The sequence below is a fragment of the Rhinopithecus roxellana genome, chromosome 12, assembly GCF_007565055.1.
Source record: "Rhinopithecus roxellana isolate Shanxi Qingling chromosome 12, ASM756505v1, whole genome shotgun sequence".
NCBI classification, from domain to species: Eukaryota; Metazoa; Chordata; class Mammalia; order Primates; family Cercopithecidae; genus Rhinopithecus; species Rhinopithecus roxellana.
Window position 1 is genome coordinate 84,774,678 of NC_044560.1, and position 22,367 is coordinate 84,797,044.

Sequence of the window (22,367 nt, forward strand, 5' to 3'; positions counted from 1 at the left end):
CCCTGTCCTTTCCCCTAAACCTCTAGTCAAGCACAGAAGAAGGGTCTTCCGGTGCCTTCTGCCATCCAGTCTCTCAGGGTGGGTGACTGGAGATGCCGGTTCCTAGCTGTACCCAACAGCCCGTGGCAACTGTCTCCACTCAGATGACTTGAAAGACCACAGACAATCCCCAACCCAGGTTCAGTTCAGTCGGAGCCTGAGACCAAAGTGTCTCTTGCCCTGATGTTCTCCCGGCCACACACATCGGCACAGAGCTTGGAAACCACCAGTGCCACTCTATGTCCTTCTCTCCTCAATAAGTACTTCTAGCATCTCCAGGAAAGTGAGCACACGGAGGCGAGATGGAAGGGGAGGAACGGGGAGGGTGGGAGGAGCAAGTCAGGCACAGGATGAGAAGCAGGGAGAGAAGAGCGGGGCGCAGAAGGGTGAGAAGAATGATGGAGCAAAAAGTGGCAAGAGGAGAAAAAGTGGAGGGAGAGAGGACCGGAGATGCAGGAGAAGGGCAAAGGGAGGGAAGGAGAAGGAAAACCAGGTCAGTCATTTGGAGGACCAAGGAAAGCTCCCTACCACTCAGCCCAGAAGGAAAGTGGAAGGTTTCTGGAAAAACCTCCCCTGCTTTCAAGCCCAGTCTTGTGGAATTGCCCAGAACCTTCCCCTGCCCTTCCTGGGCTTTAGCTCAAAAGCCCCTTAGCACAGGCCTTGATCAGGTGTTTTTGGGACCCACATTCCAGACCATTCCCCAGAATTAGACCCCTATTAACCTTCCAAACACTGGTAGCAGGAACATGTTCTCAAAGACGTCATCCTCCCCTTGCCCAAGAAGAGAGCCCCCAGTGCTTCCCCATTGGCCCAAGGCAGGAACATCCCCCCAACCCCCGCCACTTCCCCAGTCCTCTCTTTGCCCAGCCAGGTCCAGGAGCCCTTGGAGGAGGTTGCTAGTCATTCCCCTGCCTCCATTTCCCAATCTGGCCTTGGGAGCTGGAACTGGGGCCCTGCAGCCCCCAAGATTCCAGCCCGAGGTTATTGACTCCTAAAAGAGGAGCCAAAGGAGGACTGTCTTAGCAGGTGGAAGTGATTCAAAAGGAAAATAAAGAGAGAAATGTAGCAGTAATGACTCCCTGGACTGCAGTTCGAATGGGAGGTGAGGGAGAAAGAGGAAAAAGGAGGTAAATGGGAAGAGGAGGAGGAGAAGGCAAAGGACAGGCCCTAGGGCTGCTCTTTGGTCACTGGGTCAGTGTGTCCAAGCCCAGAGCCCAGGATGGAGGAAGCAGGGTTGAAGGGAAGTCATTCCAGCATCATCTGGCTTCCCCATGGTTTAGTGCCTGGGTGTCTGACCTCGAGCAAGAGGCCTGGCAGGCGGGCTGGCAGGCGGACACTTACACACAGATGTCTTCTGGCTGCTATCTTTGCTGGGCATCAGCTTCACACCTCGAGACTTCAACTCAATTTGCTTCTTGACTAGAAAGGAGGTAAGAGGAAAAACAACGTGAGTTGTTGCCTATGACCAGCAATAAGGGTCCCTCCAGAAGGATCCCCTCGTGTGCCTTGGAAAATTCCATGATGGGTCAAAGCCAGGAACTTCTCTGGGTTGGGACATTCCAAGGGTAGCAGTCAAGGGCAATAGGACCTCAGACATGAAGGAAAAGTTACTATCAAGGCTGGCCCTCTGGGGGAGGCCAAAAATGTGATCTCCCACCAGGTGGGCTTTGAGGGGCTCTGGGACTCCCCCGGTAGCCTCTCACAGATGTCTAAGATTTCACTAGAACTACTGAATTCAACCTGCTCCTCAGCAAACTTTTCACGAGCATTGACGTGTACAGTCTTGCAGCCCACCTCTGCTTCTCTACAGCTTCTTTCCTACCTCAATTCTGAGCCAGCCCTGACAGGGTATGGTAGATCAGATTATGGGCCCAAATTGTTGCTGCTCCTTGTATTCTCACCATTTGCAATATGATTTTTAGCTCCCCCCATTATAGAGGTGGAGTACATTCCCCCACTCCTTGACTTTGGGTTTGGCCTTGTGACTTGCTTCGGCCCTGGGAAATTTGGAGGCCTTGATGTGTTCAAAGGCTTAAAAGCACCTGCCAGATTAGGCTTGGCCTCTTGCATGTCTGCCATCATTGTGAGACAACGTAGCTGCTCCCAGGAGGATAAGACACACATGGGGGAAGAGTGAACTAGCCAAGTCAAGCCCAGTCTACATAAGCCAACCTCTTATGGGCAGGGGAAGCTGAGTCCTGGAGGTCACTGGGAGATGGTGCCTGACTCAAGTGGGTGCCTGATGGATCAGATCTGGCTTTGACCCTGTCACTAAGTCCAGCCTAGTCCTCAGTTCATCAGAACTTTGTCAAATAGCACACAAAAGGTGCCAGAGTCAGAACTCCATAATTCCAAAGGCCATTCCTCTGTACCCATCAGCCTCCTTTGGTCTGACGACCCCCATTACCCAAGGCATTCTCTTGGCCTCTAACGGCTTCTCCCTGTCTCTGGTTATGTGCCATGGAGCAGCTGTTCAATCCCAGCTCCCCGCTGTGCCATCTTCCAGCTGGCCTCGCCTGCTGACTTAGCCCTGCTCAGATTGATACCCAGCAGTGGTAACAATAACTGTAACTGGGCACTTCCTATATGCCAGGTCCAGGGTACTTTACAAGTTCTTTACTTAAAGCAGCGTCCTTGACTCCTCTTTTTCAAACCCACGCACAGTCCATCAACAAATCCTTCCAAATATATCCCAAAGGGAACCACTTCTCACAATTTCCATTGTCTATCATCCTGATCCAAGTCTGTGATACCTTTCCCTTCATGACTATGGCCTCCCATTTTCCACCCTTGTCCCCATATAGTCTGTTCTTAGCACAAGAACCAGAGGGATCCTATTAAAACGTAAATAAAACCATATTATATCTCTGCTCAAAACTCATCAGTGGCAACCGATCTTTTCTAGAGTAAAAGTCCTTAAGATGGCCTGCAAGACCAATTTGTTCTCCCCATGACCTCTCTGACCCTGTATTTGGCCTCGATCACTCTTCTGCAGCCTCATGGGCATCCCTGATGTGCCTACAATATGCCAGGCATGCTTCTGCTTCAGCCTGCCAATTCCCCAAAAGGTTTTCCCCCAGATATCTCTACAACTTGCTCCCCTTTTCCCTTAAGTGTTTGTGCAAACACCACTTCTTCACTGAGGCCTTCCCTGACCCCTCCATTAAAATGACACCTGCAACCCCAGCTCTCCCTGTCTCCTTCCCAACTTTATCTTCCCAACTTTCTAACGTACTATACCATTTATGTAGTTATTTTTGTCATTCCACATTGCAATGTAAGCTCTACAAAGGCAGGAATTTTTATTCATGGGTGTATCCTCAATGCCTAGAATCATTTCATTTGGTCCTTATACTTTCAACAACCTTGACTGGTAGTTATTATACCTACTCGATAGATAATCAAATCAGGGTTCAGAGTAGTTTAAGTGACTTGCTGTAAGTCACACAACCAGGAAGCAGCTGTGTTCTTCACTGAGCCTCAGTCTCTTTTCTTGTGATCTGCACCCAAAGCAATCCCAAGGAAACTGTCAACCTTCTCCAGGATCTGCTCCCAAGCTCAGGCTCTGAAAACTCAGGTATTTGCTCTGGACTTGAAGTAACATGCCAATCCCCAAATCAAAGCTCACAGTAATCAGATATGCAAGGAAGGCTGCTTCCCAGTCCCCCAACTCTGGCTACATGAAAAAGTTCCCCAAGGGTTTGTTCCCTGGCAGGCAACTCACTGTCTAATCTGAATGCCTGATAAAATTCAGTTATTACCACAGAGTCATAGCCTCCCAACATGCATTCAAACTGTTATTATAAATGTGCATTACTCTCCATGTGTATCCAGCAGGAAAATTTCCAATGAACACTAACGTGGACACATGATCAAACAGAGGGCATTAGTAGGGAAACATACATTATTCAAGCCTAGCTAATACAGTGCGGCAGGGGGATAGCCCTCTGATTCACCATCCCTGGAAGAACAGGAGCAGTTCCAGCACCACGACAATTTGAGCCTGAAACCCCTAGTGCCCCAGCATCAGGGCAGCAGTGGGTGAGGGGTCTCTATGACCCGGTGCGGCCCATTTGTGGTCAGGTCTGTGGAGATGGTTCAGGGCACCTGGTCGAGTGGGAGGTGAAGAAAGAGTCTTCGTCGTCTCCTTGTCTTTGGCTCTAGTGTCACTAGAGAATGGGGAATGAGGAAGGGAATCAGCACCACAGAGGCCATTCCCAGGGGCAAAGCTGCTTGGCTTTTCCTTGTAGGGGCTGATGTGGGAACTGTGAGATATGCATGGCCATGAGGGGAGGCGATGCTAAGAGGGAGCCTCCCCTTCCTCTTTTCTCACGGTTGCATTGAGGAAAAGTCTCCTGCTCCTTGCCTCTCTCAAGGGCCCAGAAGGAAACTTCTGATTTCTGTGTCCACCCTATTTACTTGTTCCTCCACAGGGAAAGACTGCCTTACCTAGTGGATCTGTGCTTAATATTCACTGGGCTGCTTCTAGTAATGGATGATGTCATCATGCATCCCAAGCTTGAGCTAACTTCTGTTCTTCCTCCTTTACTTCCTGCTACTTAGCATAGGATGGCGTTTGTCAAGGTGAGCACCAAGTGAGAAGGAGCCTGAAAAGCTGTAGGGAGCTACATATGTATTTGGTGATCACCACTTTGAGCTGGATCTGAGAGATTGCATCATCAGGGTTGCCTGTAGCCACCACACGGTCATTGGATGCACATTAGAATCCACAGATAGAGTCTTTGTCCTCATCATGTTAGCCCGGGGAAATACAGGAGTTACAGCTCTTTGAGCAAGGGTTCCGCATACCAACACCACAAACTCTGCAAGATACATATTCAAGCCCAGCTGACCGGGGCCCAGGCTCTGGGGTGGTAGAACCTATAGTTGGCACACACCATATGGGAGCTGATTGACAGGTCATGTAAGTTCCTTCACTGAGGGGTAAGCTCTAGGGAAGATCCACATGACCAGGAATACTAGCATTAAGACATCACCTCCAGATGCTGGGGTCTCAGTTTTTGAGCAATCCCAGGGAGTTATATTTAGCCATCCTGTTTTTGTAACAGTCTGCCCAGGTGGGTGGGGTGATGAGTGATCATGGAATGTGCAGCACCATGGGAAATCAGCCATGAAATAAGCTCATTGAAGAGCTAACTCAACAGACTGGGAAAGACCAGGTTGTGAAGGGTCAGAGAACAAGGGCAGGTCTCCAGAACTCCAGAGTGTACTACCAGCAGACCCAGTAAGAAAAGAAGGTCAAAACAATAAGATGAACAAAATAGAAAGAACCTAGAGAATTTCTGGGATGTACTCATTCACGATGTTTGTACATGGATTTTTTTTCATGGAGCACCCACTAGCCTTGTGTCAATGATATTATACTGAACCACTTGTCTGTAAAAAGAAGATTCTGTAACTATCAACGCAGTGGAGGTAAAATGGAGCCTGGGGCTGGCTCCATGGTCTGGCTACAATTGAATGCACACCCCCTGAGAGTATGCTTAATATTCATTGGGCTGCTTCTTGTACTGTGCACTTACCCATGTTTACATGCACATTTCTGCCTACAACAAGCACACTCACAAGTACATATTCATGCACACGTAAACACATGGATACAAATATTCACATACAAAAAAGAAGTCATACACGTCATACACATACACTGTGCACGGTTTTTACCGTCTGTGAACAAAGTCAGGACTCCCAAGGGAAGAGCGCTGACTGTAACTGGTTGATGGAAATCTTACTAGGTACATTCATCTCCTCCGAATGATAATGACTACAGGAGACTGCCAGGCTGCTCCATTCATCCTTTATATTCTGGTTAATTACAAGACATTTTCCCGCTGTTGTAAAGGTTAGCGGGACACATGGTACACATTTAGCTAGAAGAATCTGGCAATACAAATGCCTCTCTAGTCTGCAGCATGAGTTATTGGGCTGAGCTAGTGGGAGACAAGGACCCGTTAGGGGAGGAGAGAGCAAAGGGAGGCCTAACCTGTCTCCAAGGCTCTGGGAGTCAAGAAGTGGAGGGAATCTGCATCTTCTTTTCTTCCCAATGGATTCAGACTTCTCTTTATGAGGGTGAGCCCCTCCACTAAACTTGGTCATTCCCCTTGCCCTGCCACTTGGCAGTCTTGCTCGCTGAACCATCTTTTCCTTTCCTGCCACTACTCCTTCACCAAATCCAATTTGCTCAGCTTTATACAATTCCTCCAATATGTATCCTTCTTTCAATGTTCTAAGATACTCCTACCTATACTCATCCTCTTTTGCTAGAGTTTTCTTTGCAGATTCATCCCTTCTAGTCCATCTTTTAAAAAGTTGCAGGGGGTGATCTTTCAAAAACTGAAATCTGACCTTGCCTTTTTCCTACTTGAAAAATTGTTGGGTGTACATCCTGCATTCTGCCCCTCCCTTATAGCTGAAGGTGCCTCATCATTTAGCCAACTGTCCTGCAGAAATGCTTCAATTACCCACACTCCTTTGCCAGATGAAGCCAGGGTTTGGCACACTGGTTCCTCATCTCACTCAGAGTTATCCCAAAGATGGAAAATCCATTGCACATGCTTGAGACCTAATGCTTCAAGGTACAGACTTTCTAGCAGGTGCTGTAGCCATTACTATGATGTCAAAGGGAAGAACAGTGGTTCCTGAACAGAGATAGGGAAGCCTCAAAGTAACAAAGGATGATGTGTCTGCTGCAGGTCAATTGACTTACAAGATAAATATTGGCATCAGATTTGATCTGGATGTTGCCAACACACAAATGAAGAGGCTGGGGTGGTACCACCACTGCTGCTGTACTGGCATGCTCTGTCACCATGGAAGGCTTGGTAGAGATTAGCAAAAGTGTTAATCCAGTAGAAACCAGGAAAGGAGTGATGTTGTGTGTTGATACTGTAATTACCAAACTTAAGAAGCAGCCTAAACCCGTGACAACTCCTGAAGAGATTTCTCCATTTACACAATGTCTGCCAGTGGAGACAAAGAAATCAGCAACATCATTTCTGATGTAATCACAAAGGTTGGAAAGGTGTAATCACAGTAAAGGACAGAAAAACACTGAATGAATTAGACAACAGAGATTGACCAAGATTACATCTCTCCCTACTTGAATAGCATGTCAAAAGTCCAGAAAGGAGAATTCTAGGATGCTTGGGATTTCCGGTAAGCAGTCAATTGTACCCACCCTTAAAATTGCCAATCTCCACTGAAAGTCTTTGGTCATAATTGCTGAAGATGCTCTCAGTATGATCATTTAAAATAGGATAAAAGTTGGCATTGGGGTACGGTAGTCAAAGCTCCAGGCTTTGGTGACATAGAAAGACCAAACAAAGCTATTGCTATGATGGTATGGTGTTTGGAAAAGAGAGCTTGACCTTAAAGCTTGAAGATGTTCAGTTTCATGACTTAGGAAAAGTTGGAGCAGTCATTGTGACCAAAGATGATGCCATGTTCTTCGAAGGAAAAGGTGACAAGACTCAAACTGAGAAAAATATGCAAGAAATAATTCAGCAGTTAGTTACTATTAGTGTCTATGAAAAAGGAAAACTAGAAGAACATCTGGCAAATTTTTGGATGCAGTAGTTGTGCTGAAGGTTGATGGGAAAAATGATGTCGAAGAGAATGAAAAAAAAATAGAGTCAGATACACTGAATGCTACAGGAGTTACTGTTGAAAAATATATCATTTGGGTGCTTTGCCTTGGTACATTTCATCCTTAGATTCACTGCTCCAACTAATGAAGAGTAAAAAGTTAGTATAAAAATAATTAAAAGAACACTCAAAATTCTGGCAATAGCTGTTGCTAAGAATTCAGGTGTTGAAGGATCACCCACCGACAGCTGAGAAAATTATGCAAAGCTCCCCAGAAGCCGGTTATGCACTATGCTCAGAGATTTTCTGAAAATGGTAGAAAAAATGGCCATCAACTCAACTAAGGTTGTAAAAAGTGCTTTGTTGGATGCTGCTTCGGTGGTTTCTCGGTTAACCACACCAAAACTGAGACCACTGGAATTCCTAAGGAAGAGAAGGATCTGGCATGGTAAATGGGAAGTGGTGTTGGGAGTAGCATGTTCTAGTTCCCAGAATAGTGCTTTGCCATTATTAATAAGCCATGTGGGGTTATTCACTAACTTCGGTGAATTCAGCTGGAGACAATGATGAGAGAAAGGAGAGATGTTTAAGAAATCACTCTAACCATTGGTTCTTGGTTTTGATAGCCTATGTGGCCTAAGCAATACTGTTTTCTCTACCTGGAACATTCTTTCCTCCCCTTCTCTGCCTGGCTACCTCTTATTTGTAGGTACCCAGGACCTCACTCAAATGTTATTGCCTCCCTATGGGTGTCTACATCTCTCAGGTAGAAGTCACTGCCCTCCTCAAGAGTTCCTTCAGACCTCTGTTGAAACCCCATTGCACTGCAAAATCATGTCCTGTTCTTCTAGCTGTTGCCCCATGAGCTTGTGCATCTATATTCTGTGATGACACTGAGACAGGCACACAGAAGTTTCCCAATAACAGTTTGATGACTGAGTGAATGAATGACTGTTATAAGAATATGTGCTTTAAATTCATTTCCTGTCAAAAGGAGTGGGTTACACTTGAAACCTGGTGAGTTCACGGGTGCCATATTTTGTGTTCATGCATCAGTAACAGGCTTCCTCTGGACTGAACTCACAAGCTCAGTTTTGTGGACCCTGGGCTCCTGAGCCAAGTAGCAACAAGCCTGCAATTTTTGCAGAGACCATTGGAGGTACAGAACCTGGACATTAGGCTGGAAAGTATGGCAGATCAGCAGGCCAAGAAGAATAGGACAAAAGAATCAGAGCATGGACCACAGGATGCCTGAAGCCCCTTCATTTTGGCCTGAGATTGAAGATAAGTCACAGTCAAGAACCCAACATGTTCAATGGAAAACAGAAGCTTCAGCTTGCTATTATAAAAAGCCTCAACCATCTCAGTCAATGCAAACGTTTTCAAATGAGTAAGTTTATTCTGCAGACAATTGAAACTCAGTGCAGGACTTCTAGAAGGCAGAGAAGCCAATAGTTTTCACTGTGGAATATCTTCCATCTCTCAGTCAGCAGGGTTGACTTGGCAAGAGAGGCAGTGACAGGTATAGGAAAGGCAGGCTGGGATCTGACTGAAGGGAGGGGCCAAATGATGATCATTAGGTCAGAGTGGAAGGCAAAGAGCAGGTGTCTAAGGAAGAGCCAGAGGAGCCAGCTCTTTCTCACTGTGGTTTCACTATTTAACAAGCGAGTCAAAGTGATTGATGAGTATGAGGACTGAGGGTTCCATTTCCTCAGAATCTACCAAGTGCCAGGTATTTTATACCGGGATCTTCTTTCATTTCCAATAGCCCTGTAGGGTTAATAAGAGCCCCTCTCTACAGATGAGGAGGGAGATAATGAAGGTGCTGTCCTCCCAGCCAGGGAAGCCCCTCACCAGTGGCGATTAGCAGCCATTGAGTACATTAAGAAAGGCTCTTCTCACCATCATTTCCATAGACTTGCAACATTCCTGGCCGGGAGGCAGACTGATTGATTACACAACCTCAACAGGCCCGCCCACCAGAACTGAAAAAAAAACTCTTAAGGAACTTTAAAGTCCTGTGGTTGCCAAACACTTTAGCTACAGGAACTTATCATTTTAACATACTCTTAGGTAAATACCCACTACATAAAATACTTCAAAGAGAAACTGCTCAGGTTGAAGTAGGGGTGGAAACCTGAAGTCCCACCCACTCAGCCCCTATCAAACCATGCTGGAAGACCTGTTAGTCTCCAAGGAACCCACTTTGAAAACCACTTTTTTGACCCTATCTTCTCACGTTATACGTGGGGAGGGGAATGGTGGTCTCAGCCTCTACTTTGGTTTGAACTTTTCACATCATTATCTCTAGCCCAGACCCTTCTTCCCTGAGCTACAGACCCACAGAATAGTCAACTGCTCGCTAGATAGTCTCCCGATCCCTGACATCCCAACATCACCCAGAATCAATGTGTCCCAAGCAAACTTCATTCCCCATCTGTCTCTGCCCCAGACCATCTTTGTTAATATCATTTTTTTAAACCACTTAAGCTAGATTCATCCCTGACTCCTTCATCTTCTTCAACCCCATCCCCTCCCACTCCCACCAAATCTAACTAGTCATGAGTCCAGTGGGGTTTACCAGAAATATGTTTGGTCTGTCCCTTCCTTTTCATCTTCACTCCTGTTTAAACTCTGGCTCTTGTTACCAATTCCCCAAGGTTCTTAACCATTTTCTCAGTTTGGATTCTAGGGCAAAGATCTTCCTAAAATGAAAATGGGATCATGTCTCCCCTCTCATTAACAACTTCTGATCACTTCTTGTCTATGACTCATGGAATCAAGCCCAACTCTACTGAGGCTTTCACAACTTGACCACTACCATACTTTCCAGCCTCAGTGCTTGCCACCTCTCCTGCTTGCTTTTCTCTAGGTGGCAGATATACCTCTAGGTTGGCAAACATTTTCTGTAAAGGGCCTGGTAGCAAATATATTAGGCCTTGGGCCACTTGTCTCAGTCATAAACTTCTCAGCTCTGCCCTGGTAGTGCTAAAGCAGCCGTAGAACAGGTGTACATGAATGAACGTTGCTGTGTTTCAATAAACCTTTATGGACACCGAAATGTGAATTTCATGCAATTTTCATGTGTCATGAAATATTATTTTTTTCAATTTCTTTTCTTTAACTGTTCAAAAATGTAAAACCCATTCTTTGATGGAGGGCCATACAAAGGTAGGTGGAGGGCTGGATTTGGTCTGTGACCACTGCTTTAGATGCATGGAAATAGTTGTGGTTCATTAGACGTGGTAGTTTCATGCTTTCTTGCCTTTGCTTGACCTGGAACACGTCTTCCCATGGTCTGTCTGGCATCTTTCTGAGACCCACATTTAAGTCACTGCCTCTTTTTTGGCTTTCCTTAAATCCTTCTGGCAAAACTAATTGCCCTTTTATCTCTAGCCCTGGAACTCTTAATCAGGCCTCAGTTACAGCTCTTATCATGCTGTACAGAAGTTATAGATTTATGTCTGTGCCTCTCTTTAACCTGTGCTCCTTAAGAGCAGAGATTGGCCTAGTAGCATTCATCTTTTTTGCTGTCACATAGTAATGTCACTCCAAAATGCTTGTTAAATTGAACACAGTTGCCTACCTGCTGATAACCAGTCTGAAGCAGAGCCCGACTAGAACTCAGGCCTTCTAATACCCTGTGGTATTAGGTAAAATTGTGTTTGGCCACAAACATCCTAAATTCTGATTGGACTGAGACAAGAAAATAATGTACTATGTTGTAGGTTATCTTTTAATTTAAGTTTACTTCTTTTTGTTTATCTGGGAAAAAATATCTGTCAATACCATTAGAAGTTGGTAATCATTAGCTCTGAAGTGCCATAAATCACTTAAGAATCTAGTGCCACAAAGCTGACTGCGGGTGAAACTGATCCAATGCCAATGATTCTTCCCCTGCCCTTCCAGGTCCATTCTTTAAACCTCTCTGCCCTGCTCTGTGCCCCAGGAAGCTGACTTCTGTGGACTGCTAGAGAGCAAGGGAGCCTGGTGGTAATGCCAGCCAGGATCCCAGGGCACGGAGCAGGACACAGCAGGGCCTCTGGTCCCTTGCTCCTGGCTTCCTGTTGGATTGACAGACGGGAAGCACAGTGCATGGGAGAGAGGAGACAGGTCAAGCTACTGATCCCCTAATCCCCTCCTTGTGCACTGGCTACTATGGATCCCTGTGGTCTCCTCCTCCTGCACTGTGGGTGGGGAATAGCTTTTCAGGTCTGCCAAGGGGCAGCCCTCTCTTCTATGGTTCCAGCTCTTGCCATCTTCTTCTCTGGTCCCTTTGCACACCTAGTGGTGATGTAGGCCACCTGCTGTTTAGTCCTCAGGGGCCTTACCATCTCTTGCGGGCTCCTTTAACTCCACCCTCACCTCTGTATATTGTGCCTTCACTAAACCCTCTACCGTTAAAGCTGTGCAGTATTCCTTCTGTCTCCTGCTCGACTCCTGACTGAAATCTATTTCTGCCACTGTTTTAGGATGTATTTGCAATAATAAAGCTTAGCTTGGTCTTTACGGGCTCCAAAGTTTTTATTCCTTTGGAGCAGTAGTTGTCAACTGGAGGTGCTTATACACATAGGGACATTTGGCAATGTCTGGAGACTTTTTTGGTTGTCATGACTATGTGTGTGGGAGGGGCTGCTATTGGCTGCTGGTCCCTGTGGCTCCCTCCTACTGCACTGTGTCTAGCATCTAACGGGCAGAGGCCAAGCATGCTGCTAAACATCCTGCTATGCACAGGACACTTCCTCACAACAAAGAATTATCCAGCTCACAATGTCAATAGTGCTGAGGCTGAGAAACATTGCTTTAGAGAGTCCCCAGTGGAGTTACTAAATGATCACTATATATCCTTGCACTATGTAGCCTCGGTCAGGAAAACACTAGAAAAAGCAGGTTTCAAGGAAGAATCATTTATTAACAGAATCACAATAATTGAGCATGCCAGATCCCTAATTAACACTGCTGGGCTTCAAATCCTGGCTCCTACATATTATTAACGAGACCTCAGCCAGCTAGTTACCTTATGACTCTCTTTCCTCAACTGTAAAATGGGACGAGTAGTAGTATCTCCTTCACACAGTTGCTGTTAGGGTTGAACAAAGTAATAAATGCCAAGTGCCTAAAAATCTAGCAAGTCCCTTTATACACTGGCACACACTAACATGCAAAACTTCATTCTGGGATATGCTAAGGATGATAGAGAGAACAGAGGACAGGGCCTGCTTTCAAGAAGTCTGCAACTAAAACAGTGCTTTTTAGATTGTGAGTTGTTCCCCGCAGCAGACTTGTAAAATTAATTTAGAGGCTGCAACTAGCATTTAAAAATAAAAATGACATTTTCAGAGCACATTGTACATAGTAAATACCACTTGGTCATATTTTCCTTTTAGTTCTACAGATGTATGCTTATACTGGGTTGTGATTTTTTTTTTTTTTTTTACAGTGGGGTGAGATGAACAAAACAAAGTTTGAAAGCTACTGGTTAATAGGAAAGGGAAGACACCCAAAGCACCATAAAAGGAGGCCCTGTAATTCTGCAAATACTCACAGAAGTCTGTGAATGAATTAGAGCTTTACGGTTCACAGGCTGTGTGATCTTGAGCTAGTTACACAACCTCTCTGAACCCCAGCTTCCTCAGCTGGAGGAAAGAAAAAAAAAAACAGAAATAAAAACAAATGTATCACTGTACTGTGGGGAGTACTGAGTGGGACAATGCACATACAGTGCCTAGCACGGGGCCTGGTGTGCACAGATGTGGAATCGATGTGTGATCTGGAGACTGCCTGGCTTGGGTTCTTATTGCCCATTGCTGCCATCAAACCTTAACCTTAAAAACTGACAAATGGGCCCTCCGTAACTTGAAATATTAGAAACACCCAGCACTTACTTAATCAGAAAAAATTATAACATTCATCTCTGCTTTTGTTTTTTGAACAACACAGCAGAAAGATACAGACAGCTGTTCCACTCATACAAAGACCCAGCCTCAGCAGTGGAAAAACGTCTCCAAGAACGCTCTCGGCGTAAGGCTTTGTTACACGACTGAACCAAGTTGGTTTCTTGTTTACTTTCTAGATATTTCAAATGTGTACACCCAAGGCTAAGTAAATTAGGCCGTTCCTAAAAGATTCAGATTTTGAAGGTAACGCTTCTTCCTTCAGGGCTGCTTTCATCCCAGTTTCCAGCCAGAAAGCCTGGCCCCAGGGACCTTGTGGAGGGAGCTCTACTCCGCCCTATGCTACCTCAAGGGTGGGTCAGCAGGCATTTGGCCTCAGAGCCCAGGGTTCACATAGGTCCTTATACTTAACAGGTGCACAATATAAGCTTGCTGTCTATTCTGTTAAAAGACAATCTGAGAATGGTAATAGTTAAAGGCTTAGTGAGCACGTTATGAGGCCAACCTTTGGTGTTTATCTCTATAAATGTTGAGTACTTTGAATACGCTCAATGTCGAAAAGGAATGTGCTGGTCTGCTCCCATCTATCAGCTGGATTTTTGGATCTCCTCCAGTTACAGACAGCTCCTTGCTTCTGGGTTAACCCACTCCTTTTTATAGGTGGTTCTTCGGTTAGGAAATTCTTCATTACTGCAGCAGAAATCTGCTCAGCTGCGATCTCCACCTGCCATTCCTGGTCTGATCTGTTGCCACTAGATGGTTTGTCACAGATTTGAGCATCAAAGCTAGCATGCTCCCTAAAGTGATTTTGGAATATATTCATGTTCTAGATAAAATGAAAAAGAGTAGAAATGTAGGCTGCAGAGGTTGGCAAAAGCTGGTGGTTAAGAGGGTGGGCTCTGGACTCAAAAGGCAGGAGTTCGGATGGCCTTGGGAAATTGCCTTAACCTCTCTGAGCCTTAGCTTCCTTGTCCATAAAGTGAGGTGATGACTGTGTTTCCTTTGCAGGGTAATGATGAAGATAAAAGGAGATGGTACTCGTCAAGTGCCTAGCACTGTGCCTGGCTCTTAACAGGCACCTGGTATTCACTATTATGATTAGCCTGGCCTTTGAGGGGCAGCTCCAGCTACATAATTTGGGAAACATCCCTGTCTGGGGCAAAAGAGACGGGCAGATGCAGAAATGCAAATGTGCAGACGTCTAGTCTGCAAATAGAAACTGTACAAAGAAGGCAAGGAAGCCTGAAGCCACACCCCAGTATGGGGAGGCGATGAGCCCTCCAGGTGTCATCTCTGCTGCCCGCTGAGGAAGTTGGACAGTCCTGGGACCTGCCTACCTTGGTATTGGGCACTGAATCCGCGCTGCCGGTGGTTGCCATCCGATGTGAAGTGCAGTCGCAGCCAGTTCTTGCTGCTGATAACGGGGGCTGGGAGGCTGGCTCCGGTGAACCTGTGGGAACAGGAAGTAGATGGGCTCAGGGACCAGAGCTGGGCAGTAGAGTTATATGAGCATTCAGGAGTTCCCCCACTTCCCTTGAGTGCCAGGGCCTCAGCCCAGCTCTCGAGCAAGAAGGGAAGGTGGTGTTGCCCCAGCCCCCTCCAGTACCCTAGGCCTGAGCAGTGTGAGATGGCTCCTCCGGGGCCTCATCACACTGCTGGCTTTCCCTCAGCTGCTGGGAGGAGGCAACTGATCCTTCAGACCACAGCACCCCCTGCTTAAACTCCCTAAGCATTCCATCCTTTTTCCTTTTTCTAGTTCTTTGCCTTTTCTGCTTGGAATATATTCACCTGTGACCCTTTCTCCTGCCCATCCACGTCCCCCAAGATGACTTTGGGAAGCCCCTTAAGTATCACATCTGCAGTAAAGTGTTCCCTACTCTCCTTGGCTTTGAAGCATAGATTTGGGTTCTTATCCAGGTTTCACCAGTGTGACCTTGGACCTCAGAGAATGCTCTGAGAACGGGAGTAATACCAGCCCTAAGAGTTTGTGGGAATAAATAAGAAATCATATGCACAAAGAATCGAGGTCAGTACCTGGCACATATTAGCTTAATAATTATAATTTTCCTTTGTCTTCCTCTATGATGCCACAATATTTAATTCAAATTATAATTCAGTTATAGAAGTGTGTGGTTTCCTCAAGATAACGCCTCAAAGCGGGCAATGTGGCCTAGTGGTGAAGAAACGAGCTCTGGAGGGATCAGCTGTGTGATCTCAGGAAAACTACAGAAACCCTCTGAGACTCAGTGACCTTATCCATAACATGGGGATCATAATGACCCCTCCCTCAAAAGACTGCAAGGATTAAATGAGAAAATACACAAAAAAAGCTCTAAGCACAGTCCCTGGCCATAACAAGAGGTCAGTAATGGCAGCTGCTGTTCCATTCTTCATCTTGATTTCCAGCATCTAACACAATACTGGACACAAAGTAGGCATGTCAGAGTTCCAGCAGCAAACAGGTGTCACCGTCATATAAGAAGAGTCCCAGGAGTTTGATGAATGACTCTTTTGCATAGGTCCTTATACCCTTTCTCTACACTCTTTCACATAGGTCCTTATACCCTATGTGAAACAGTCATTCATCAAACTCTTGGAACTATAAAGGTGAGGGCTGACTATGGGGGAACCACCAGGGAGGGGCAGTATCCTGGGGCTGGCAACTGAGGGACTTGTTACCACTCCCAATCCTGCAGCAGAGAGAAAATAGTTATCTCCAAACAGGAAGCTGCATGTAAGAAGACACCATATAGGACCCAGATCTTCTTTCACAATCTGGGGCTATAGTCAATTTGTGAAAAGTCCATCAAGAGGAGACAAAGAATGAATACCCAGAACTCTCCTCCTTCCCCTCCTCCAATCTCCTACGGATTCTCCTGTTGATCTAGCCCAACTGGAAGCCAGAGAGCAAGAGAGCATACTGATGCAGCCCCTTGGGTAAGTCTTCTCAGGCATGGAGCAAGGAGAAGGCAAGGGAGAGGATCTGGAGGTGCAAATGGAAGACATCCAGCATAGTGGGTCTTCATAAATATGCATTAAACAAAAGAACTAACCAAGGAGCTTCACGTACTGCAAAACTGAATTCTTACTATAATGAAAATGCTGACACACACCAAACTTCAGGAATATAACCTATACTGCTATGCTAAAAACTATTATAAAAACCAATTACTGTATTTCACCAGATCCCATTTAAAATAGTTTATTACAGACTGAGTCATTTAAGTTTTCTAAGGAGCCACAAACGTATTGTGGGTTTTTTTTTTTTTCTCCAGGCCAAATTCAATTCTATCTCAATGACAAAGCTTGGAGGCTATTTATATAAGGGAAGTAGAAGTAGGGAGAATTTACCTGAATAATTCAGGACCAAAAGCTCTTTATTGCAAAATGGAATGAGGGGAGGGTGCTGAGGTCTCAAGAGCAGGATGAGATTAATGATCAAGATTGTGGCAGGAAGTCAGTGACACTTCCCTGGCCTGTGAGATCAGGAGAAGCCCTAAGAGGCATCTCCCACCTCCCATTGCTCCCACACCTTTACCCACTCCTAGAAATCCTGTTAATTGTTAATTTCCAAGGCTTAAACTCTCAGGGCCCTGTGTTGCCCATGCATCTTTACTCTGTTCTGCTGCTGCCTCCCTGGACATAAATGTTGGGCAGTTGAGAGTTTTCTTGGCATCTATCAAAGAACTGGGGGCTTACATGGCAGAATCATCACATCAGACTCTGCCATTGAGATGGTGTCATGCCTTGCTAGAAACTCTCCAATGAAATGAACCAACTCCCAATACCTGCAACTTGGATGACTCTTAAAAGCATTATGTTGGGCCATCAAAGAGGATATACTGAGAGTGTATACTGAGTGACTCATTCATATGAAACTCTGCAAAAGAGTTTAGTGAGAGAGAAAACAGATTAGTGGTTGTCAGAGCTGGGGGTGAGAGATAAAGGTTGGGGATTGTCTGGCTGGGAAAGAGTACAAGGGAACATTTGGGGGTGATGGTAATGTCTTACATATTGAATGAGATGTTGATTAGATGAGACGTATACATTGGTCAAAGCTCCAAGGAACTGTACATTTAAAATAGGTAATTTACAGCCAGTCACAGTGGCTCATGCCTGTATTTCCAGGGTTTTGAGAAGCCAGGTTGGGAGGACTGCTTGCGGCTAGCAGTTGGAGACCAGCCTGGGCAAGTCAATGAGACCCCGTTTTATTTACCTATTTATTTGTATTTTGGACAGCATCTCCAAAATATAAATAAATAGGTAAATAAATTAAATGGCAATTTTATTTTATGTAAACTATATTACAATGGAGTTAGTGAAAAACAAATCAAAACAAAACTAATATTCAATGGCTCTAATCCTCAGGGTAAAATACCTTACTACAGCCTACAAGGCCTTGAAAAAGCCACTGTGCCTTTACTTTTTCTGCCTCCTCCTCTTTATCCTTTATGCTCCAGCCACAGATGTCTCCTCGCTGTTCAAAACTGGCCAGACCTGCTCCTGCCTCAGAGTCTTTGCAGTTGACATCCCCTCTGCGTGCTACACTGGCACTTCTCCCAGAACTCCACCTGGCTCAGCCCCTTGCTTCCTCCAAGGCTTTGAACAAATGTCACCTTCTCAGTGAAGCCTTCCTGGTCTGACGCCTGCCTGCCTTTCACCCTGAGTGTGCACGCGCACGCGCACACACACACACACACTGTTCTCCAGTCAAACAGAAGAGTTCATGTATTCAGGAATACACATTGTTCTTGTGTGCTTCTCTGCCTTTGCCCTTGATGCTCTTTATGCCTTTTCTCACTGCACCACCTGGCTGCACAGAGAGGGAAAGAAACTTGTTCATGGTCACACAGCTATTAAGTGGCAGAGGTGGGATTTAAATCCAGCCAACCCATCCAGAGCCTATGCACTCAGCCACTACGTTACACTGACATGTACATGCAAGCATGAAGGAAGGCAGTTGAACAGTTTAGGCTGAATTCCATTCTGTTCCTTTTCTCCCCCTCCTGACTTCCCCCAGGATCCTCTTTAATTTTGCTCCCTCTTAGAATCATAATTAAAGGAGAGAAACACAAAGAGAGATTCTCCCCTTCAAACCTTTCTGTCCACATTAACTTCACTACGGGGGGCTTGGGGAATTCCAAGTTCGCCCAGAAAATTGCTATTGCAGTACAACATAAATGTATTTAAGCAATTACAATCAATTTTTTTTTTCTTTTTGGTAAATTGACTTCTGTTAAATGGGGCTTCATTAATGGAATCTGGCTTGGGGAGAATTTAAAAAAAAATCACTCCCTTTAATGCATGTAGTTGATTATAGAAAAGTGGCTTTCAGCTCCTCTGCAGACAGCTCTGAGCCCTTCTCTTCATGAAGGAGAGCTCAGAGCCGATTTTGTGGGAAGCATTTCTTCTTAAGAAGCTTCTCATGTGCAGTCGGGATGTTGGGGAGCTGAGTGATCCCCACCAAGATGACAACAGTGACTGTGCAAGGAATTGCTGCCTAATTGTAAGTCGAGGGGGAGGAGTTTTAGGAGATATTGGTTTAAATCTTAGCATCCCTGAAAACTGACATCTTCAGGAGAACATTCATTCATGCAGTCACCAAGCACATCTCGTGTACAAGGCACTGTGCTTGCAAGTGAGGACCACTCCCACTGTGGTTCTCTAGATATAGGGAGTCCCTGAAAAGCCTGTAATGTATATGATTCAGCTGCAACGTCTTCCTTTCTGTTCAGTCTCCATTCTTCCATCAATAGCATCTGGCTTCTGTCCTCCCAGAGCATCTTCTGTGGGCATTAACTGTTAAGTAAGCTATGTGCATGGCCCTGGTCTGATTCAGAGTTGAAGCACTTCTGCATCCCAGTACTAAGCATAAACCATACTTCCCCATCCCCAAGGCTGGCCTAGGAGAATGTGAAATATAGGAGGTCCTCACCACCTCATCCCTACTCCCAAGCCCTCTTCCCTTCCCACCTGTCACCTGCTTTCCTCCCTAATAAATGGAGAGGACACCAGGATACAATCAGAGAAACCCTTTTGAAAATGTCTTGGTCAGTGGTGGGCAAATAGTCCCAAGATCCTTGTTTGAGGCTGATCCCTCCTCTGCCACACCTAAGCCACCTCTCATTCCTTAAGCAAACCTTTAGTGGCTCAGCCTTGACACCCATTCTCATCAAAATGCTTTCCAAAATCAGTTTGCCTTTAGCTAAATTCCTAGGACTTGCTATGTCAAGATAAATTCTTTCCCCAAGACAATCCCATGATGTTATATATTTTCCAGGAACTAAGTGAATGCCTGGGACAAATGGAAGTTTCTTTTGAATATGAGTCGCTGGACCTTATCTTTGAAAAGATCCCCCTCTGCCTCCCAAGACTTTCTTTCCCAGCAGTGCCTGCTGCACCCTGGTTGTATGGACAGCTCTGAAAGATCTGAGCCAGCCTTTAAAGATTCAATTCCCAGCTACCTAGTAAGTGTTTGGGATTGGTTACTATGCTCTGAACAAACCAAGGCTTTCCCCCAGTCATTCCTGCTTCTCAGTGCAATTGCTCCCCCTAATCCACACCATCCTCCTGGTCACCTAGCCCAGGCAGCATCCTCAACTCCCCCCTCTCCTTCACCCCTATCGCCAATCATGGCCAAGTCTTCTCCATTTCATGTCCTCATTGCTTCTCACCTGGACTACAGAGATGGGCTTCTGATTTGCCCTCTGCCTCTGTTCCATCTTCCATACTTTGTGGGGAGATTTGATCAAATCCCTGCATTGCTGGAAAGCCAGCAGCAATGGTTGAATCCACTGGCTCCAGAATAAAGTCCAAGTTTTTTAATGTCTTTCCTTTTCAGTGACAGACACACACTTTGAGATCCAGCTACACAGAATGGCTGGTACACCTGGAATGTGACTAATACTTTCATGTCTTCATGCCTTTGCACGTGCTATTCCCTCTATTTGGAATGCCCTTTTCCTGTTGCCCCACCTGGCTACTTGGGAAAATATCACTGATCCTAATCTTATAAACCTAACTAAATATTTCCTTTCCTCCATCTCTCCCTCTCGCTACTCCCAATAGACATGACCCTGCCATGGTCCTGGGCATACCAAATTGTACTCATCTTTTGAGTTGACCATCTCTCCAACTAGCAGGCAAACTCCATGGGAGCTGGAATAAAATCTTCTTTTTGTCTCAGTATCTCCAGTGCACAGCACAGTGCCTGGCACACAGAACAAATAAATTTCACAGAACAGGGGTTGGCAAACTATAGCTTGCTGCCTGTATTTGTAAATATAGTTTTACCAGATCACAACCATGCCCATTCATTCTTTTACATATTGTCTGTGGCTGCTTCCATATTGCAATGACAGGGTTAAGGAGTTGTGCAAGACGACGGCTTGCAAAGCCCAAAATATTTATTTTCTGGCTTCTTACAGAAAAAAACAGTTTGCTAATTCCTACCATAGAAGCCTCACAGATGATGTAGTTGGTTGGTAAATAAAAATTTCATTTCTAAGTAGGAAATCATAAAAAAGGACACAGATATAGCTTCAACATTTAATTATAACGTAAAACACTTAAACATACACTTATTTGCCAATGAGTTTAATGCAGGACTAAGGCCCTTCCTTTGATCATGAGTTTGTTCTCCACGTTGTCTATCTTATATAAACTACAACCATAATGCATCATTCACCATTTCCAATGTTGCTACAGATCATCCAGTCAACAAATATTTCTTGAGCAACTGCTATGTGCCAGGCATTGACACCCATTCTCATCAAGGTGCAAAGGATGCTTTGTCCCATCCCCCTCCCCTCATGTAATTTACCCAGTGGGCTACAGCGGTCTCATTCACTCACACCTAATACCTAGTAAGCAATTCTTTTAAGAGACTGTCCCCTTTGTGGAATCATTCCAAAGTATTCAATTTAGTTTCCATAGATGCAACTATATTTCCTTTCACACTCATATTTCATCAGTTTATGTGATGTTTAATTTAAATCACATAATTACAATAACAAGTATGACTGGCACTGAGAGACTTGGCAACAAACCCAACTGAATCTCGGAAAGTGCAAGACTCAGCTGATGGGAGCAGAAGTGCACAGGCATTGAGGGTGGGGGTGGGAGATGGCCTGTAGGCAGCAGGTGCTGGGAGTGCCATGGGCACCTGTCAGGAAGACCTACTGAGGCCATGGGAGTGCTGGGTAGTCCAACTGGCTTCTTTGGGGGAGGGGAGTGGGTTAAGAACACTTTTATTAGACATGCTTTGTGAATGAATGAATAAATGAACAAACAGCAGTGGCTTGCTTTCAGTGGTGGGATATCAAATTATATCCCCTCTGCTATCAGGAGAGTGGGAACCAGCTAATCTTAAAATCTGAGATTTGAGAAGGACTTCAGAGGTCTTCTAGATCTAATGCCCAGCTGTATAGGAATCTCAACCACAGCATTCTTGAAAAATGGTCAATTTTGATCTATTTTGAAGCTCCCAACAATTAAGAATTTACCTTCTTGCCAAATTCTCTCTCCCAATCTTGATCCATCCCCACTCTTTTCCTAGTTACTTCCTACTCATCCTGCAGGTGTATCAGCCCCTGGCTCAGGAAACCTGTCATTGTTGCTGAGTCTGGTTTACTTCTCCTTTGTTCCCTCTGGGCACCCAGCACTTTCTCTACCATAGTGCTTGTCTCACCATGCATTGCTGAACTATGAGCTCCCTGAAGATAGGAGCTGTTTCTTTCTTGTTCACAGTCCTTTCCTTGGTACCTTGGAGAGTGCCTGACACAAAGAAAGGGTTCAGTAAATATCACTCAGTGGAAGAAGGGATGATTG

General features: G+C 45.3%; 1 protein-coding gene across 1 annotated transcript in view; it reads right to left on the reverse strand.

Annotated features, from left to right (window-relative positions):
- CSMD2 (CUB and Sushi multiple domains 2) overlaps window positions 1–22,367 on the reverse strand; it is a 654,766-nt gene that overhangs the window by 298,784 nt on the left and 333,615 nt on the right. Inside the window, exons 6-7 of the mRNA XM_030943020.1 lie at window positions 14,876–14,988; window positions 1,381–1,458 (exon numbers count right to left, since the gene is read on the reverse strand). Of these exons, the coding sequence (XP_030798880.1) occupies window positions 1,381–1,458; window positions 14,876–14,988 (191 nt within the window). The remainder of the gene's footprint in view (window positions 1–1,380; window positions 1,459–14,875; window positions 14,989–22,367) is intronic.